General features: G+C 37.7%; 1 protein-coding gene across 1 annotated transcript; it reads left to right on the forward strand.

The window, feature by feature from the left end:
* Positions 1-12,342: 12,342 nt before the first annotated feature.
* RPS27 (ribosomal protein S27) lies at positions 12,343-14,991 on the forward strand. The gene is made up of 4 exons (XM_053704433.1): positions 12,343-12,381; positions 13,457-13,565; positions 13,778-13,888; positions 14,636-14,991. Exons 1-4 carry the CDS (start codon positions 12,376-12,378, stop codon positions 14,662-14,664), a joined length of 255 nt encoding a protein of 84 aa, XP_053560408.1. The 5' UTR covers positions 12,343-12,375; the 3' UTR covers positions 14,665-14,991.
* The last annotated feature ends 1,104 nt before the right edge of the window (positions 14,992-16,095 follow it).

The following is a 16,095-nucleotide window of genomic DNA, read 5'->3' on the forward strand; positions in this document are numbered from 1 at the left end:
TGGGAGTCGGAAAATACAGAAAGCTTATGTTCGATGCTGCAAGAGAATGAAGTATATTACATAATTATTGCTCCACATTTGGTGCTCTAGTAGATATATAGGGATAAAAATTAAAAATACATTACTACTTATGGATTATGCTACAACTTTGTCTCTCATTACAAAGCAAGGGGACAATATTATTTCTACATTTTTTGTGTAAAGTTTTGCCCCAAACTTGTTGCACTAATAGATATAAAGATAAAATTGAAATAAATACACAACATAATATAGCTAACTTCCTTTTTATTTTTTTTAAAAAATCTATGTGCACCATGTTTAAGCCATGTAATACAAGTCCCACTCTCCACTTTGCGTCGCATTTGACTCAACACATTTCACACCAATTATGACGCAAACTCCTAAATAACCCATACACTAGTGAATTTTTCCACCACTTTTGATTGGAATATGCATAATCACATGATTTATGACATCAGCCAATCTGATTCAAATACACATTAAAACTATCACTAACGAATCAAATTGCTCGATACTTGTGTCATTCATCACTCATCTGAACATGTAAGTGCCATTTGTTACATTGTGCATTATACTTTGAAAAGTATGTATATGTGAAATTAGTATTAAAGATAAACATCAATGCTGACATTAGGACACAAAGTGTAATATTTTAGACAAGGATTTTAAAATTTGAATTGATTTTTGATTCAATAGAATCTTAAAGGGACATGAGACCCACATTTTTTCTTTCGTGATTTAGAAAGAGAATGCAATTTTAAACATCTTTCTAATTTACTTCTATTATCTAATTTGTTTTATTCTCCTGATATTCTTTGCTGAAAAGCATATCTAGATATGCTCAGTAGCTGCCGATTGGTTGCTGCACATAGAAGCCTCATGTGATTGGCTCACCATGTGCATTGCTTTTTCTTCAACTAAGGATATCTAAAAAATGAAGCAAAATAAATAATAGAAGTAAATTGTAATGTTGTTTAAATTTCTATTCTCTATCTGAATCATGAAAGAAAGATTTTGGGTTTAGTGTCCCTTTAAGCTGATAGCTCACCTAACTTTAAACTGTCATGATTCAGATACAGCAGAAATTAAAATCACCTCTTTACTGGCATGCTATTTTCAGTGTATTTCTTCCTTCTCTTAAATTTCTTTTTCAGTAAGAATTGTCATCTTATATGCCAGCCCATTTTATAACACCTGTGAAGGGGTGGTTTTTAAAAATAGATTGCAATCATGAGGGGTTAGACAGGTGCAGAGAGAAAACTGGCCCAGCTCTTAAAGGGACAGGAAACCCCAAAATATTATTTCATGATTTGGATAGAACATACAATTTTAAACAACTTTTCAATTTACTTCTATTATCAAATTTGCTTCATTCTCGTGTTATCCTTTGCTGAAGGAACAGTATTGCACTACTGGCAGCTAGCTGAACACATCTATTTAGCCAATCACAAGAGACAAATGTGTGCAGGCACCAATTAGCAGCTAGCTCCCACTAGTGTAGGATAAGAGCGTATTCTTTTCGAACAAGGGATACCAAGAGAACAAAGCACATTTGAAAATAGTGAATTTGAAAGTGTTTTAAAATAACATGCTCTATCTGAATCATGCAACTTAAATTTTTACTTTCTAAACATTGTTTAGAACAAAAAAAGGAACTTAGGGACATGTTAATATTTTTGCAAAAGATTTCTGACATAACACACACATACACGTACTTGATGAGCATGTTTTTGATGGCTTTTTTGATAAATAAGATCTTAATTAGGTCCGCGGCAGCGATATCTGGCGAGCGTATTGACTCCAGGGAATGCAACATAGTTGACGCTTCGATAAATAGGCCCCACAATCTTCTGAAATGTCCCTCAAGTTTTGGATCTAAGGGATCCTTTAAGGAAATGCAGTCCTCAAGAGGGATACTTGGCCAATGTGGATATAGCGCTATGCACCTTAGGGACACTGTTCCAATCCTCCGCGTGGGTACAGGGAACGATCTAATGTCGCCCATAGGTTATGAATGTTCTCGTGGAGTCTCACTGCCAATAGAAGGAAATAGGGTTTAAGTAAAAGCTGTTTAAATTTAAAGTAATGGTAAATTCAATAACATTATACTTCAGTATATTAAACCTTTAAGTAGAAAATAAACAATAATCACCTCCTTTTTATTGTCAATATTTTTTTAGAAATATATAATTTTAATAAAATGGTGTTTAAACATTATTTAAATGTGTTGCAGAGACTGCAATAGAGGATTCACTGTTTACAGTTTAAATACTAGCTGATCTGGCCTCAAATCAGCAGCGCCTGCGGTTCAGTCTTTATATGCTGAAAGAGGCGTCTGTCAACATGTGGAAAAAAAGGATCTCGCACGGAGGGAGCCAGGGTACATGTGACGTTAAAATAAAAAGAAGTAATTTCTTACTGAACAAAAATATATTTGGAATAAAAAGGAGATGATCATTATATATTTTCCACTTAAACGTTTAGTATACGTTTAATATACTGAAGTATAATCCCTGACACCCGCTAGTTCGGCTCCTCTGCAATATTCTGAACTCCGCCCCTCACTGCAACTACTCCCATTACTACTACTACTCTAAAGCTGAGTCTCAGTGTTCGTGCATGACAAACAGCCACTTGGCTATCGTCACTGCTTCTTCTGCTATTCCAATGCAGCTTTTCACAGGCTCCCTTCAATGTCATTGTGTTTCATACATCTCCAATTCATTGTTCTCTTTGTTAATCAACCAATAGATTTACTGCTGCAAAAAATGTTTAAACAAACAGGTTGTAATATTCGGAGACTCAGCTTTAGAGTAGTAGTAATGGGAGTAGTTGCAGTGGGGGGCGGAGTTCTGAATATTGCTGAGGTATCGAATAAACAGCTTTCCATGAGCGCACCATTTGTGATACAAAATCCCACGCATGCCTTCTAGAAAGGGTTCCGGAATTTCACAGCTCTAAATATTTTGCCTGTGACGTATGCGGCCAGGTATGTGATGACTATGCCACATATGCGCATTAGGTCCAAAATTTGTGAAACAGCCGATGTAACGTCACAGGAAGTGACATGGTTCGCTGTTTTCCAAAGTTCGCCCTCTTACCAGAACACCGGCCCATTTTTGGTGAACAACCTGGGTTGTTTTTGCTGATTGTGTATAATGGATATGATTAGAAGATACTACACTCTTACTCTCCTGTAGCTAATCCCAAAGAGAGTGAACTAACCTCAAAAGGTTCACCCATAGACTAAGAAAAAAATGTGTTTTAGGGATAGCGCTATAAATAGCTGAGAGCTGGTAAATTGGACAAATACTCGTTTGAGAATAATAATATAAAATTTAGTGCAAATAAAAGGCCGATCTGTATTGAATGAGTGACAGCTTTGTGTATAAATTTGATAAAAATATATCACTGATAATTAGCAGTGTCCGATGGTGGGATATCAAACTATAGTTTATGAACTGACCAATGTTGCCAATGCTGACAAAAAATGAATTGGATATATAGAATCAAATCATAAATTTATTAAGTGACAATATGTAAAAAACTCTGACATTAAATCTTAAAAAGTAACTAGTATTAGTGATGCCGGCATCGATAAAAAACAATTCTCTAAAAAGTTAATGGTATTCAATATGACAAAAACCTAATTTTAAACACGTTAATAAGTGTACACAAATCTGAACACAAATATGAACATTTGTTATAAATATTGACACATATATTGTAAACCTGTGACTTGGGATTTTTCGCAACAATGTTCTGCAGCAAAGGTTATCTGTTTGCAATTTTGTAGCCGATTGTTGGTTATAGGACAAAAATTGTGGAGCTTGTTGGAAAAAGTAATTGTTTTCTCCGTGAAATCTCTCCCACACTGTGGTCCGTCTTGCTCAGTGGGTGTTCGGCGTCTGATGACTGTCCCTATATAGTAAAATGTAATCCTTACAAAAGTTGGGTGGATGGTTCACACTAACTACAAATCCTTCAAAGACAAAATAGTACACTTATAGGCCTAGAACCCATAAACAGCAGTTCAGTACAGCTCAGCACACACTCTCTAACAAAAATTAACTGCCCATGATTAGCTGCAGGTGAGTGAAGCTTAGAGTGTAGGGGAAAAGTTTCCCCTACACTCTAAGCTTCACTCACCTGCATTTTTGTCCTATAACCAACAATCGGCTACAAAATTGCAAACAGATAACCTTTGCTGCAGAACATTGTTGCGAAAAAATCCCAAGTCACAGGTTTACAATATATGTGTCAATATTTATAACAAATGTTCATATTTGTGTTCAGATTTGTGTACACTTATTAACGTGTTTAAAATTAGGTTTTTGTCATATTGAATACCATTAACTTTTTAGAGAATTGTTTTTTATCGATGCCGGCATCACTAATACTAGTTACTTTTTAAGATTTAATGTCAGAGTTTTTTTTACATATTGTCACTTAATAAATTTATGATTTGATTCTATATATCCAATTCATTTTTTGTCAGCATTGGCGACATTGGTCAGTTCTTAAACTATAGTTTGATATCCCACCATCAGACACTGCTAATTATCAGTGATATATTTATATCAAATTTATACACAAAGCTGTCACTCATTCAATACAGATTGGCTTTTTATTTGCACTAATTTTTATATTATTATTCTCAAACGAGTATTTGTCCAATTTACCAGCTCTCAGCTATTTATAGCGCTATCCCTAAAACACATTTTTTTTCTTGTTTTTGCTGATTGGTGGATAAATTCATCCAGCAATAAAAAAAGTGCTGTCCAGAGTTCTAAACCAAAAAAAACAAAGCTTAGATGCCTTCTTTTTCAGATAAAGATAGCAAGCAAACGAAGAAAAATTGATAATAGGAGTAAATTAGAGAGTTGGTTAAAATGGCATGCTCTATCTTAATCACAAAAGAAAAAAAATAGGGTCAAGTGTCCCTTTAATGCATAATATGAAAAATCAGAGGGTTTTAAATGTAAAAGCGCATAAGTTAACCATGTTATTTATTTTCTGGAAAATGTTGAAGGTTCACTGCCTCTGTTGTTTTCTACTACTAGTCAAATTTCCACTCCAGTGAACTACTCAGATATAGGAATCTGGTGGCAGGAAAGTTCACAGTCAATCAGATGTTCATTGCTGAGTAATTCACAGGAGCACACATTTGGAGGACAGTGGAAAAACACCAGGGCAGTTGTACCTTTGGTGTTATCCAGAATTGGAACTAGTGTGTGATTTTATATTAAATTTCCTCTAGTTTTCCATATTATAGAGTTTAGGGATCATGTTAGAACCTGATAGAAAGGTAATTCTGCAAAGGGGTTAAGCACATAATCAAAGTACCACTCAGCAGTTAAATGCACTCTAGAGGGCCGATTTATCAAAGTGCAGCAGCGGATCATGTCCGCCGCACGTCGATAAATGCAGACAGCATATGCTGTTGGCATTTATCATTGCACAAGCATTGATAAACCGGTCCCTAGTTCCAGAGCATGAAACTGCCAGTGACCAATTACCACCTATTCTGCTCAGAATGCAATTCTTTCCATGGGTTAAACACACAGGCCTAGTTTACATTGATGTTGTAAACCTGGTGGTAACAAGAAGTATCTCTATTAAAGTCTTTGGAGATTTTTATGCTATCATCTGTTTACACAGCTAGCAACATCAGTGGAAGCTAGTCCATCGTTAGCTAGGGTTAATACTGCAAAAATGACCTGCTCTTATCATACATGTAATGTTCCTGAAGGTACATTCAATTTGAATTTTAAAATCACAGCATCTTTTATTTTGCAAACACCGCCACTGTAATGTTACGCGCAATCATCTCCCATGGAGGACAGGTACTGGTAACAGATTTTATGCAAAGTTATCAAGAAAATATGTTTAAACTGTAAAAACATTTTCTTGGAAAGAGAATCTTATAGCATAAATGCTTAAAGGGACAGTCTAGTCAAAATTAAACTTTCATGATTCAGATAGGGCATGCAATTTTAAACAACTTTCCAGTTTACTTTTATCAGCAAATTTGCTTTGCTCTCTTGGTATTCTTTGTGGAAAGCTTAACCTAGGTAAGCTTATATGATATTTCTAAGCTGTTGAACTGCCTCTTATCTCAGTGCATTTTGACAGTTTTTCACAGTAAGACAGCACTAGTTCATGTGTGCAGACATCCCAAACTGCAAAAACTCATTTCAGGGAGGTGGCTTCACCCGCTTCTGCGCCCCCCCCCCCCAGTTATATATTGGACACCTCTAAACCCTAAATAAGATAGACTTATCATTAAAGTAGCTTCCCACTAAAGTCACATAAAAAAAGTAGCTTTATTGCACAACCACATACAATAAACCTATTTTCCAGTGATCGTACGCTTGTTGAATGCTTAAAGGGACACTGTACCCAAAAATGTAATTTCGTGATTCAGATTGAGCATGAAATTTCAAGCAAATTTCGAATTTACTCCTATTATCAAATTATCTTCATTCTCTTGGTATCTTTATTTGAAATGCAAGAATGTAAGTTTAGATGCCGGCCCATTTTTTGTGAACAACCTGGGTTGTCCTTGCTGATTGGTGGATAAATTCATCCACCAATAAAAAAGTGCTGTCCAGAGTACTGAAACCAAAAAAAAACTTAGATTCCTTCTTTTAAAAAAAAATGATAGCAAGAAAAAATGATAATAGGAGTAAATTAGAAAATTGCTTAAAATTGCATGCTCTTTCTGAATTACAAATGAACAAATTTGGGTTCAGTGTCCCTTTAAATATTTTAGAATACAAAGTTTAATTATGTGCAGTAAATAAGGTAGTATTTGTGTTTTATTTTATTAAAATCAGTGGGGGCTTTTTGGTTACTGATGCATGCTTTGAGGGTTCTATAACGTCCCAGCAAGTAAAGGCATTCCTTAACCCCTTAACGACGCATGTTGTACAGGGTACGTCACACACAAACTGGTCTTTAAAGACCAACAACGTACCCTGTACGACATTAGGGTTTAAAGTGGCTGGAAGCGATCCTGATCGCTTCCAGTCGCTTTCAAGGTATTGCCGTGATGCCTCAATATTGAGGCATCACTGCAATACCTTTTTCCAAGACCGATGCAGAGAGAGCCACTCTGTGGCCCTCTCTGCACCGGTAGCGATGGAGCCGATCGTTGGTGGGTGGGAGCAGCTGCAGGGAGGCGGGGAGTGGAACTATGTCTTATTTCTGTTGGGCTATCATGGAATTATTTTTAAATATCAATGTAATATTCCAATCTTTTATTCTCCAAACTTTGTTTCCAAACCTTTTCACCCACCCTGTTGTGCTTCAAACCACTCCTCCCCCCCTAAACATTCTCACCAGGCATGTCTACCCTCTTTCTTTTTCCACAGCCACACACATAACATCAGACTTGCAAAGCCTATCAGACTCCAGAGATTTGCAAGCACTAGCCCTCCAGTCCCTTCCCACCACCAACCCACCCTAGTGTTTACCTTAATATATACACACATCTTCTAACAGTAATTATGTGCAGCTGTCACTAATAATCCAGGATAGAGAAACCACTTCAGACTCACAGCCTTTGTACTGACATTTTACCACATTCTTTTACACTTTTCAAAATCTCTTTTGCTATGTCACCATACACTTTTTTCCCTATATCATCACTCACTCTCAGTTTACACTGCCTTATATCAGACTTATTTCCCTTCTCCCTCATCTTCTGTGTCCATTCCCTCTCATTTAGACTGTAAGCTTGAGAGCCTCTCTATCTGTAGGCCTCTTTGTATTTAAAGTGAACTACTACTGATTGTTCTCAAGGGCAGGGCATTCCTCTCCTTTTGTATAACGCAATTATTGCACCTACAACTGTTATTTACCCCTACTGTACTTGTTTGTGTATTACTGTATCCCTTTAACTTTTTTAGTCTTTATAGCGCTGCGTAATCTGCTGGCACTTTATAAATAAATGATAATAATAATAATAATAATTGCCGACACTAATAAAAACAAAGGATAGAGTGTATTACACATGAAATGTAAGACATAAAATCAAAGATATCTATAGTAAATCTGATAAATATATACGTAAATGGCAGTGAGCATATATGAGAGAGCTGCAGATGTCTCAATTAAGGCTGTTTTCTAACAGTGTCTTAGAAATCATTAGTAACGATGTGAGCTGAGCAAAGTCAGTGATAACGGTGCAGCTGTTAGATCATAAATGGATCGCTGTTACTTAACAGTTATGGAAATACCTTCAGATACTATGTATCAAGTTGTATCCGTTATTGTTGTTCCTCTGTGGTCCTGTTAAGGTGACCACGTGTCCCGTATTGCCCGGGACAGTCCCGCATTTTAAAGGTCTGTCCCGGGTACCGCCATTCATTGTCCCGGACTGACTGACTGAAACTGACAGCACTCTGACAGCACTCTGAGAGCACTGAAACAGCCAAGCGGATTGACTCACTCTCACTGACTAAGACTTTAGGGCACGGGCGGCTTGTTGCTGGCTTCCCGCAGCGCAGATAGTGAGAGTGTTGAGACTCCTCCCAGACTCTAGACATGATCATCCCAGGGGGCCAGACTGACCAGAGGCGCTGCCAGTGGCCACCTGGCCAGTAAGTTGAGAGAGCCGCTTCCGGAAACCGGATATGAATTTATGTATGCACGATTCACCCGCCACCCCTCTGGTTGCCGTCTAGCTCTAGCCTACTATATAATGTGATATGTCGCTGGCTGCGTGGACAGTTGGACCTGGCCCGTGGACATTATTGGAGTCGAGAGTCAAGACCGGTGGAGTCGTGGAGAGTGCTGTTGCTGTGCATGACAGTTGGACTGAAGCCAAGCCGACGAGGAGCAGGAGAGCGTGCAGGTCCTTATGTCCCCTTAATATTAAACGTTGTAGAAACCTACACTTGTTTTTCTTGATTTGATTTACTAGTCTTTTTAAATTGTTCTGTAGAACATGAAATGCATATTTATGTAGCTACAGGGTGGGGGGGGGGGTTTCCTGTGTGATATGCTCCTGTGCTCAGGGACCTCTGTACCCTCATGCCTGGCAACGTCTCCTACAGCTCATATTCAGCTTCTTTCCCATAAAAAGCCTTGTGGATATGTTATCTACAGTACAGGTGCCCAGTGTATGTGATGCCGGATATGTTATATACAGTATAGGATGCCCTGTATGTAATGCTGGATATGTTATATACAGTATAGGTTGTTTTTTCAGGGGGGGCGGACCAGGGGGGCTGGGGGGTGGCTGGGGGAGGCGGTCCTGTATGTGAAGCTAGTAGCCTCTATGCTTGAGATGCCAGGAGCTGGGCCGCCATGCGGTTCCAAACAGACTCGTCTGTCAGCTTCAGCAGGGAATCCAGGTGTGTCCAATTTGCAGCTTGTGCCTTGGAGTGGATAAAGAAAGCAGGATCCAGGAACAGAGATTTTCACAGATAGTGCTGAATATGTTGGATGTCAATATAGCTTGGTTTAAGTTCCAGGTGGAAAGGTGCATCTACGTGTTTTGGCTGTTTGTCAGCCTTTATCAAGATAAGCATTTACAACCATTTGTGCCATAATTGCACAAGTTGTTTGTAAATAATTTCAGTGAGAAACCTAAAGTTTGTGAAAAAGTGAACGATTTTTTTTATTTGATCGCATTTGGCGGTGAAATGGTGGTATGAAATATACCAAAATATACCAAAATGGGCCTAGATCAATACTTTGGGTTGTCTACTAAAAAAAATATATACATGTCAAGGGATATAAAGGGATTCCTAACAGATATCAGTGTTCCAATGTAACTATAGCTAATTTTGAAAAAAAAAATGGTTTGGAAATAGCAAAGTGCTACTTGTATTTATTGCCCTATAACTTGCAAAAAAAGCAAAGAACATGTAAACATTGGGTATTTCTAAACTCAGGACAAAATTTAGAAACTATTTAGCTTGGGTGTTTTTTGGTGGTTGTAGATGTGTAACAGATTTTGGGGGTCAAAGTTAGAAAAAGTGTGTTTTTTTCAATTTTTTTCTCATAGTTTATAAAAAAATGTATGGTAAATTATAAAATATGATGAAAATAATGGTATCTTTAGAAAGTCCATTTAATGGCGAGAAAAACGGTATAGAATATGTGTGGCTTACATTAAAAGAGTAAGAGGAAAATTAAGGCTAAACACAAACACTGCAGAAATGTAAAAATAGCCCTGGTCCTTAAGGGAAAGAAAATTAAAAATGGCACTGTCCTTAAAGGGACGTTATACACTCATTTTTTCTTTGCATAAATGTTTTGTAGATGATCTATTTATATAGCCCATAAAGTTTTTTTTTTTTTTTTTAAAATGTATAGTTTTGTTTATTTTTAAACAACATTGCTCTGATTTTCAGACTCCTAACCAAGCCCCAAAGTTTTATGTGAATACTGTCAGCTACCTTCTCCAGCTTGCTCCTGTTTGTGTAAAGGGTCTTTTCATATGAAAAAGAAGGGGGAGGGGGGAGTGTCTTATTTCCCACTTGCAGTGGGCTTTCCAGCTACCTTTTCAACAGAGAGGTATCTGTGCATCTTATTCTTTATAGTAGTGTCTATTACATGCAGTTATATGAAAAGGAGTGTATACTGTCCCTTTAAGGGGTTAAATAAACTTTTCTGGATTTGGGCCACATTGGATCATGGTACTTGAAGTTTTAGGGAGATTGCATTCCATTTGCTGGCATCAGAGAGCCGCTGTTCTAAAGTAATGTGTTTGTGTCGATCACTGTGCCTGCGCTAGAGGCACAATCTCCTTACAACAGCTGAGCTGAATGGATGAGAATACGATAAAGTATGTGGCACGCGCACGTTACTTATAACTCTGGAGCTAATAATATTATAGACTTAATAAACTGTAATAGGCATCTCCCTTTTTGGTGAAATGGGTTAGTCCAGATCTGAGCATGAGGATGAATATGTGATGGATACCCAGACAGATAAATATGTATGTGCGGACGTATGTGTAATGATCAGTACTCATCGTGCTGCAAATGCTTACTACACATGCAAATATACAGATTTAGGTGACTATTGAAATCCTGGTGATCCATCAAACTGATGTTAGATACTGCTGTATAAAGTCTTCTAATAAATACAACACCCCCACCCCTCCTATGTATACAACTAATATGCACATTAAATCTGTATATTTGCACGTGTAGTAAGCATTTGCAGCACAATGAGTTTATTAAGTCTATAATATTATTAGCTCCAGAGTTATAAGTAACGTGCGCATGCCACATAATTGATCGTATTCTCATCAGCTGTTGTAAAGAGTTTGTGCCTCTAGCGCATGTGCAGTGAGCGCTACAAACCTCCACCAGCTGACTATACGTCACCGGAAGTGACGTTGTATACAAATTCCTATGGTAGACGTTTTATTTTAAGACACAGGAATAGCTACTCAATGTTCAGCTATCACCCTAGCTGGTTCAATGATTAGTAACGTGCGCGTGTCACATAATTGATCGAATTCTCATCAGCTGTTGTAAGGAGTTTGTGCCTCTAGCGCATGTGCAGTGAGCGCTACAAACCTCCACCAGCTGACTATACGTCACCGGTAGTGACGTAGTATACAAATTCCTATGGTAGACGTTTTATTTTAAGACACCGCTATTACAATACAATCAGGGAGACTCCCTGAACTTCAGGCAGGGAGAGTTGGGATGTGTGTGTGTATAGAAAACGTGCTCTCTCCCATAGTTATTTGAGTCAGTACTGCTACTGATTGGCTACAATGCAAGTCTGTTAAAAGGACTGATAATGGGACAGTCTGCACTCTGCAGAGGCTCAGATACAAGGTAAACACAGACGTAAAAAGTATATTAATATAACTGTGTTGGTTATGCAAAACTGTGGAATGGCTAATTATCTGACTTTTTAAACAAAAATTCTGGAGTAGACTGTCCCTTTAAGCTGCAGTAGCTTTCAAATTCAAATACGTAATATTCATGTGATTTAATTAGGTATGGCATTTTGTACTTTGTTACTGGTGACTGTAAATAACATTAGGTAATGCACAAGACATGTCCAGGCATGTCTTCATCTGTATAGAAAATACACAAGAGCCGTTATTAGGACATTATTGTATATAAAACTCAACTGGGATATTGCGGGTTTTTTTAAATAATAAAAGCAGCACTTAATATAAGTTCTGACCATCAATGACACCATCTGCATACATATTTCAAGACATTTAAGTTGCCCAAAATGTTTAATTGACCTTCCCAAGATGGCGTCGATTCCAACCGTGTCGTCACTTCCTTCTACTTTACAATAGCGCCTTATATACAGCACGCAGTTTCCGGTGTCCCTCCTTTTCTGCAGCGGCCGCATACCGAGAACATGCCTGTGAGTGCGTGGGGATAGTGTGTTGGGCCTAGGCGTCCACGCTTTAAACTTTTAAGTGTGTGAGAGAGATTGGAGTTTAGTGCAGGACTGTAAATCAGTTTCGCGATGCAAGCTGGAACAGGTGGAGAAAGACTAGAGGAGCATTATACACAGTTTGGCATGCTAGGAAGGGATGACAGGCCTGGGCAAGATGGCGCGTAGGCAGCGAGGGGAGTCCTGGAGCTGTAGACCGGACGGCGTAGTATGGAATAATTATTACCCTGTAATGTGACTGACTTGTGTTCTTTACACAGTTCTGCTGCTATGTAATGGCCAATTGTATGTTGTATCCTCGTGCTTGGCTATAAGTGTTACACGCTCACTTATGTAGAACGATGCGCAGTCACTTAATGTTTCAACGCGTCATGTAAATCTGATCATTCTCACCGAATAAAGTTTTCTCTGTAACCCTTTTTATAAAATGACGTCCTTTGCGTGAATGTAATTGTATTGAGAACAATTCTAAATACTGGAATGCGAAGTTGAATGAGTTGTTTTTAAGCTTATTTACACTCCGATCTGCTGCACTATACGATCTGCTTGTGAAACTTGTGTTTTGTTCTTGTAATAAATATTTGAGGCATCTGTTTGTCAACACTGTTTTGTTCTAGATGGGAAGCGTAGTAAGAACAGAGCTTTATTCCTCTATTTCTTTGTTGTGCTTTCGATTTATCCTGTATCCCCCCCCCCTCCCTAGTTTTTAGATTCTTTCTAAAAGATAATTATGAAAGGTGTTCTCAACTCTATATGGATTTCTATTTTGGTATGTCGTAATGAGTTGGGGGGGGGGGGGGCTTATTATACAGGCCCCATTTTGGTTTGCATGTTAGATATTGATGCTTTAGATTTGGTATTTTATTAAAGAATCTAGGGTCTGACAGAACACATCTGGAATACCTTGCTGATTGTCATGTTATGGGTTTAGGAACTATTGCTTATGCAACTTATTTAATGATTTGGGACCATAAGTTAGGTTTGTGCTCATGTTAAGAGAATTATGCATCTGGATGACCTTTAGCCATCTTGTGTTTCACAGCTCGCTAAGGATCTCTTGCATCCCTCACCTGAGGAGGAAAAGAGGAAGCACAAAAAGAAGCGACTGGTACAGAGTCCAAACTCATACTTCATGGATGTAAAGTGCCCAGGTAATGTTATGATACATTTTAATGTTAGAGATGCCATAACTAATCCGTCTTTCCATTGCTGTGTATTTTAAAACCTGAAACTTTAATTTTTTTGTTTTATTTGACCTTTTTGTTTTTTATATCAGCATTTAATTCTCTACCTATTTGCTGCTCAGCTATGTATTCTATTTCACCAGAGTATTTTATTCTTATTTTCTTTAAATTTCTTACAGGATGCTACAAAATCACCACAGTTTTTAGCCATGCTCAGACTGTGGTCCTATGCGTTGGCTGCTCCACTGTTCTCTGCCAGCCCACAGGTGGCAAGGCACGACTAACAGAGGGTAAGTCATTTTTACTTTCCGCCACTGAGGCAATTACATACTTATTGTCAATTTATATAATCAGTTGCACAACATACATTTCTTACAGGTTAGTTATTACATTTAACGTTTGTTCACATTGAATAACCCTTGTTTTGGTTCTGGTAACTAACTAAAATGGGTAAACCATTGTCTGAATAAGGACTTCTGCATCAATTAACTACTTGATGATAATTAAGTCTTCAGTAGTCAAAGCACATGAGTAGTAAATTAAAAATTAACTTCTGCTTTTTTTTAAAAAAAAAAAAAGTTATGCTTAATTACCCTGGCCCACAGTAAGATTAAAACCTCTCTTAATTTAGAACTCTGATAAAATATTGCCTTCAAGGGGCATTGTGATAAGAATATTTTTTTTTCTGTATAAAAGCTGTATTGATGCAGTTAAATAAAATTCAGGGATTAAAAGTGTAACAAATACATTAATGTTGTGTAAATTTGCACTTCTTACTGATGCTTGGTGGCTTAAAAGCCACCAACTCACATCTTTGAGGTCATCCCTGTGCAAGCTAATAGAACATTTGTTCAGGGCAAAACATTATTTTTTTTCTCCAGAAGATGGGCTTTAATACATTTTGAAATACCCTTTGATATGAAACCTAGCAACTAACTTGTCATTAAATGTGTCCCTAAGTTCTAAATTTAAAAAAAAATCAGCAGACTATGTTGTCTCCAAGTTGACTTAAAGGCTTTTTTTGTCCTCCAAAACAGGATGCTCCTTCCGGAGGAAGCAGCATTAATCTTCCAGGGTTATGAGATGGCTGGGAGTGAGCGTGTTGGCATCTGTGCAAATTGAAGGACATGGCACAGGGATACAGCTCTGTCTGCATCCTGGACCCTGTAGCCTTACCCCCGTCGGTCAATAAATTTTGGATACAAATTCTTTCATCTCTCACTAATTATTTCAAGGAAATGTTGATCTTTTCTTGGTGCTGGATAGAATCCAGTTTCCTTTCGGTGGAGATCCCTTTACAAAGTGGGAATATGTCTGAGTGTCATCAAACTTTGTGATACAATGTCTCACTGTTTAAATTAAACATCTATTAAAATTGCATATTTTGGCTTGAGTGAAACCATTATTAAACTATATCCAGTAGATCGTTGTCTTTTAGCTGAGAGAAATTTGAATGGCTTAATTTATGCTGTCAATGAAACGATAGCTATACATGAATTTATTACTCAAACTGTATGACACTTCCATATTGAAGTGATGTTAAACCAAATCTGTAAGCAGATATTGGCAAACATCACAGTAAGCATAAGAAATCAAAGCAATCCTATTCATTAAATAGGCTTAGAATTGAAATGCCTCTCATAGTAAACCTCCTGAGGTTGACTAAGATATTAAACTTTCATTCTTCAGAGTATTTAAACAACTTTCCAATTTACTGCTATTTAATTTGCTTTCTTAAATAGTAAAACTTAGACCTAGGAGCCATAGTGCATGTTGGTGGCTACATATAATAAGCCTCTTGTCACTGGCTCAACTGTTTTGAGCTAGCTCCCAGTAGAGCTTTGCTTCTCCTTCAACAAGAGACAGAATGAACAAAGTATGGGGGGATTCATGTTTCATCTGAATTAGAAGTTACGTGCTTCATGTCCCTTTAATCTGCTCAAGGTTGTTTCAGTTTGATTGGTATCCTTGTTTCCCTTTTGCTTCTACCTCAGGCTTACATTGGTTTATCAATGTTGCTACATTCCAGCAAGTGTTGTCCGTCACTTGCGTTAGCCTATATTTGTCCTATGAATTCAGCACAAAGACTATCAATTTGATCTTCATGGGTAAATATGCAGAATCTATTAAATCAACATAAATGATTTGGGTTTGTGGTGGTGCTTGGTGTGCATGGACTTTCAAGCACTCAAGCAACACTAGAGACTAAGAACAAAGAAAAATTAATGAGTTAGTGTGCAATATTTAAGTGAATGTAAACTTTGATGAAAGTTTACATTGCAGCAGATTTTACAAATACCTTCTCCTGAAACTTCGGATTGCCGATTTCTCCTCACACCCCCCCCCCCCCCCACCTGCTGTTGCCTACACAGCAATGACTAAACCGGCTTCCTCCAATCATGGTGTGGCCTCACCAGATGGATGCTCCTGGGGGGAAGCCGTGATTGGAGGAAGCCAGTTTCGTCATTGCTGACTAAGTACAGAGGAACTTTAGACG

Source organism: Bombina bombina, chromosome 1 (assembly GCF_027579735.1).
Source record: "Bombina bombina isolate aBomBom1 chromosome 1, aBomBom1.pri, whole genome shotgun sequence".
Lineage (NCBI taxonomy): Eukaryota > Metazoa > Chordata > Amphibia > Anura > Bombinatoridae > Bombina > Bombina bombina.

Excerpts from the sequence above, each read along its gene's own strand:
- RPS27 (XM_053704433.1), top strand. Across the intron at positions 13,566-13,777 it reads CATGGATGTAAAGTGCCCAG|GATGCTACAAAATCACCACA; the intron begins GTAATGTTATGA and ends AATTTCTTACAG. Across the intron at positions 13,889-14,635 it reads CAAGGCACGACTAACAGAGG|GATGCTCCTTCCGGAGGAAG; the intron begins GTAAGTCATTTT and ends CCTCCAAAACAG.